We start from the raw sequence: 5,061 nt of genomic DNA, 5'->3' as shown, positions 1-5,061 counted from the left end.
AGTTGAAGAAAGAGCAATTTATTTTAGTTGTAATCCTGTTTCATTTGATCAGTCTATTTTATCCACTTGTAGAACCAGCACCTTTGCACTTTCTACCACATGAGCCCTCCTCTCCTAAATCAAATCCTTAAAACTACTTTATCCTCCTTAAAACTCATTTCTATTGTGAAGCCAACTGAACACTTCAATCTAATAAAGGACAAACAGGTGACGAGCTGAGATTACTTCTACCAACTGTCTTATTACACACATGAAACATGCACTCAGCTACCCTAAGCAAAAAGAGCTTGGATTAGTGTTGTTCTATACTCCCTTCTCTTACTATACCAACCTCCTTGTTAAGCTGTGTAAGTAATAGCCTCCCTCTTCTGTGTGTCTGTACAGACTACAGCACAATGGAGACCTGACCCGATTGGGACTCATGAGTGCTATGGTCACACAAGCCTCAAGAAATGTCTGGCAGAAGTAGGGAATACTGCTCATTTTCAGGCCACTAAGGCAGAACTTAAAGGAGACCTGTTCCAGTGAAATCTGCTTTCCAGTAAAATTGGTTAATTTGTTTTTACTTTCCATAGTGGGAACCAGCAATATAAGGAGTTTTTCATTCTTGTTCCTTCTGAATGACTTGGATACTATACCAGATATTAACTAAAAACCAATCTAAGGGCCAAACCAAGTTATTCTACTGCTGGATGTAGAAACTAATCTACAGCTGGTATTACTGACATGATGGGAGCACTCAGTTTGGCATCTCTCCCCTGGACCTCCATGACAGTTATAACCTGCTGAGATAAGACTATTTGGGGAAGAGAAGCAACTATACTGTACCACTCTCCATTACTTTAAGCAGCAGTACAGAATAAACTAGAGATTCCCCCATCCATTATGCAATATCCCTGCAGACAAAAATAATCCTTAAAGTCAGCCATTACAAAGAATACTAGAGCATTACAATACAATACAAAGAACACCATAAGCATGGACGTTGCCTAGGATAAAATCAACCGTCATCAATATCAGTAGTCTCATTTCTATAACCAGGAATAAACCAAAACTAGTAAGGATCAAAAAGCTTAACTAAAAACAAAACAAAACAAAACAAAGGTTTCTTTACATGTGACTTTAGCTTCAGGCAACTTCCACAGAAATCTCAAAAACAACTTTCCTCATTAAGGAAAATATAACAGCTATCACCCTTACAGATATTTACTATTCTTATTTTATGTTCCTAACCTGCATAGAACACATTGCAGTGACACAACAGTGATGAGGCCCTAGATCCAAGCACCCTTTAAATAAAACATCTGACAGGATGTTCTATGGGCTTTATTTTATTTGAAGACAGATGAATTGGAAACTAAGAGAATGCTGCATTAGGGCACAATCAATAAATTAAGCCAAACAGAATTATTGCCAAGAGAAATATTTAGGAAAAAACACATGCTGGTTTCAAGCATTTTCCATGCAGAATCTACACCGCAAGCTGCTCACACCACGGTTTCTTCGGAATCCGACACAACCTTCCTTGGTTAGTGTTTACTTTGTAAGCCAATAACAGACCTTGAAAGGAAGCTAGCAGTGGTCTGCCGCATGCCATTTGTGGAAAAAAATGTTTTTATTGGAAGATAAGTCAAGTAGATTTTTGTATCTCCAAATATCTGGTGCAAAACCTGCAGACCCACTTGGCAGCTACTTTCAACTGAACATACTAGAAAAAGGATCTTAACTTCCACCAAATACTCTTATCATTTGTATACTTGAGCAAGAGCAATGAAACAAATCATGAAACGTACATTTGATATAAACCCAAAATAGTATGATGTGCATCTTACAGATACAGATGTACTGTTTCCAACCTATTAATACTCTGCATATATCAGAGAAATTATCTTAAAGGCTCCTATTTTATTATCCTGTATTTCAATACAATAGGTTTGTTTTTTTTTATCTTTTTGTACTCACTTTCTCAAAAGTATACCAACACATAGTCAAGAATTAAAACACTACGGCTGGAACCTGAATTTAGTCAGATTTTTATATGAGACCTAAGTCAGTTTCTATAGAGTCCAGGGAACAATGGATGCAATGCCACTTTCTTTACAAGAATGAATACTTGTAGAAGAACCTAAACATTAGAATCTATAAAGACAAAAAGGTAAGGAAAGAGCCCCATTTCCCAGACACCTGTTTTTTTTCAAATATTAGCACAATACTCACCCAGACTTCTCTCTTCCCCTAAACATTTTACAAAGATACATTTCAAAGTACAAAATAATACAGGATATTCAAGGACCCCAATTTTTATGAAAACCACATTCGCTTGGATATTACTTCCCTGATAGAGCTCTAATTGGAGTTAAAAAATAAAAACCAAAAGGATTTTACCATAATAAGAACAGGCAAGTTAGCATTAGTAACTTGCAGACAGTTGCATATTTACATCATTATTTATACCAGGTTTTTTTTTTTTAGACTTCTGTCTTTCCCCGCCTCTTCCTATTCAAAGTTATTCCTTGCAGCCCATCCTCATGTTTTGTCCAATCTCACATTAAGTGTGTGAGAAGTTTCACAGAGGATGTTTAAGTGCTTTCCTAGATATAAGGACCCTACATATAGAATCATCCTGTCATTTACTACAGTGTTATTGACAGTAATGGACTCTCCAACTACTTATGGTAATAATGCAGTTTAGGTTTTTTTGGTTTTTTTAGAATATGCACATACCACACACAAACTATACACCTGGTTTCCAAGTCTCATTTCTACCATCAAAATTACAAGCAGGATTCACACAACTGAACCAATCTTGTCACTAGAATAAAATCTATTTTTAGGGGAAGGGAGACCAGGGAAGGACAACTAGAAAAAAAAAGCCAAGCTTGCTCCAAATCTCATTATTTCTGTATAGCATAAACATATGTAAAAACTTACCTGGATAACTATTTTTAGAGCTTTTACTTTTTGGTCAGAGGACCAGGCATCCTTTAGTGACTGGTTGAGTTCTTCAATTCGATTTATGTAATCCTGCTGAGTTAAATTCAACAACTCTTTTTGTGAACCCTGGCAATATAAAAAAATAAAGATCTATTAGAGAGAGAATCCATTGCCGATGAAACTACAATTTGGAATTTCCTAACACTTCTGGAATTTTCCTAATATTGCATGGTTACGTTCTGCATGCAATTATTAATGCTCCGTCTGTAAGACTGTTTTGCACATGGGAGTAAATCTACAAAACAAATGCAATTCCAACATGTGGCATCATAATGTTACCATCATGGGTTGTCAGCAACGTGATTCACTGTAATGTCTTCTTCTGCTTCAGGTAATGGATTTAGTGATGAGAACCAACTACCGCTACCTATAGATGGACCAACACTAGACAGATAGTTTCATAGTAGCTAAGGTCAGGAGGGACCTGAACAGATCATCTAGCCTGACCCTCTGCCACAGGCAGGAATGAATGCTGTGTTCACAAGACCCCAGACAGGTGATCATCAAACCTCCTCTTGAATTTGCCCAGGGTAGGGGCGACGACCACTTCCCTGGAAAGCTGGTTTCAGATTTTGGCCATCCTAATTGTAAAATATTGCCGTCTGATCTCTAACCTAAACCTATTCTCCCTCAGCTTATTACCATTGTTCCTTGTCACCCCAGGTGGTGCTGGGGAGAAAAGGGCTCTACCTATTTGCTGTTGATCTCCCCTGATGAGTCTGTAGGCAGCCACCAGGTCCCCCCTCAGCCTCCTCTTGCTGAGGCTGAACAGGTTCAGGTCCCTCAGTCTCTCCTCGCAGGACCTGTCCTGCAGCCCTCTCACCAAGCAGGTGGCCCTCCTCTGAACCCTCTCTAGGCTGGCCACATCTCTTTTGAAGCGTGGCACCCAGTACTGGATGCAGTACTCCAATTACAGCCTGACCAAAGTCGCACAGAGGGGGAGGATCACCTCTCTGGACCAGCCTGAGATGCACTTTGGATGCATGACAAGGTATGGCCGGCCTTGCTAGCTGCAGTCTGGCATTGGCAGCTCATGTTCATCTTGGAGTCAAAAATGACTCCAAGATCCCTTTCCACCTCTGTGCTTGCAAGAGGGGAACTCCCCAACCTACATGTATGCTGTGGATTCCTTCTCCCAAGGTGCAGCACCCTGCATTTGTCTACGTTGAACCCCATCCTATTCTTGTCTGCCCACTTTTGTAGTCTGTCTAAATCTATTTGCAGGCCCTCTCTCCCTTCAAGTGTGTCCACCTCACCCCACATTTTAGTGTTATCAGCAAACTTGGACAGCGTGCTTTCCACCCCCTCGTCCAAGTTGCTGACAAAGATGTTAAACAGTGCGGGCCTGAGGACTGAGCCCTGGGGTACCCCACTGCTCACATCTCACCAGGTTGAGTACAACCTCTTCACCATTACTCTCTGGGTGCGCCCCATCAGCCAATTTTTTACGCATCCAATTGTGTAGGCATCAATGCCACAGTCGCTTAATTTATTGATGAGGATGGGGTGAGAGACAGTGTCAAAGGCCTTCTTAAATTCTAGATGTGCTGCCTGCGAGTTTCTCAGATATCTGACAACAGCAGGGAAATAGTGACTTTGAGAATCACAGGTTCATTCCAGGCTCTGGGGGGAAAAGTATGCTTTAGTGGTCAAAGATCCTCCTTCTGTTTCCCACAAACTTGTCTCTTCTGCCCTCTTACTCCTAATCTGTACCTCGTTCCTCATCCCCATCCTCTTCCCCTTCTAGCCCCCCAATCCTCCATTCTAGTTGGAATCTATCCTTTCCCACTGCCAGTTCTCCCCCAACACAGACTGCACATGAGATCCATGTCCCATGTTCCATCTACTGCCTCTCTCCCTGCTACACTAATGCCTCTACACTAATGCCCGTAGCATGAGGAACAAGCAGGAGGAACTTGCCCTCCTGCTGGCTGACACCAGCCTGGACATTGTGGGGATTACGGAGACTTGGTGGGACTCCAAGCATGATTGGGCGGTGAATGTTGAGGGCTATAGGCTGTACAGGAGGGACAGGATAGGAAAGAGAGGGGGAGGAGTGGCACTCTA

At 41.3% G+C, this 5,061-nt stretch overlaps 1 protein-coding gene across 1 annotated transcript in view; it reads right to left on the bottom strand.

The window, feature by feature from the left end:
• Positions 1–5,061, bottom strand: part of LOC109294465 (UPF0505 protein C16orf62-like) — a 45,799-nt gene that overhangs the window by 22,171 nt on the left and 18,567 nt on the right. Inside the window, exon 7 of the mRNA XM_019512845.1 lies at positions 2,932–3,060. Within this exon, the coding sequence (XP_019368390.1) occupies positions 2,932–3,060 (129 nt within the window). The remainder of the gene's footprint in view (positions 1–2,931; positions 3,061–5,061) is intronic.

The sequence above is a fragment of the Gavialis gangeticus genome, unplaced genomic scaffold (genome assembly GCF_001723915.1).
Source record: "Gavialis gangeticus isolate Ggan-Ray unplaced genomic scaffold, GavGan_comp1, whole genome shotgun sequence".
NCBI classification, from domain to species: domain Eukaryota; kingdom Metazoa; phylum Chordata; order Crocodylia; family Gavialidae; genus Gavialis; species Gavialis gangeticus.
The sequence above is the reverse complement of the archived record's forward strand: the minus strand, read 5'-3'. Positions and strand labels throughout refer to the sequence as shown.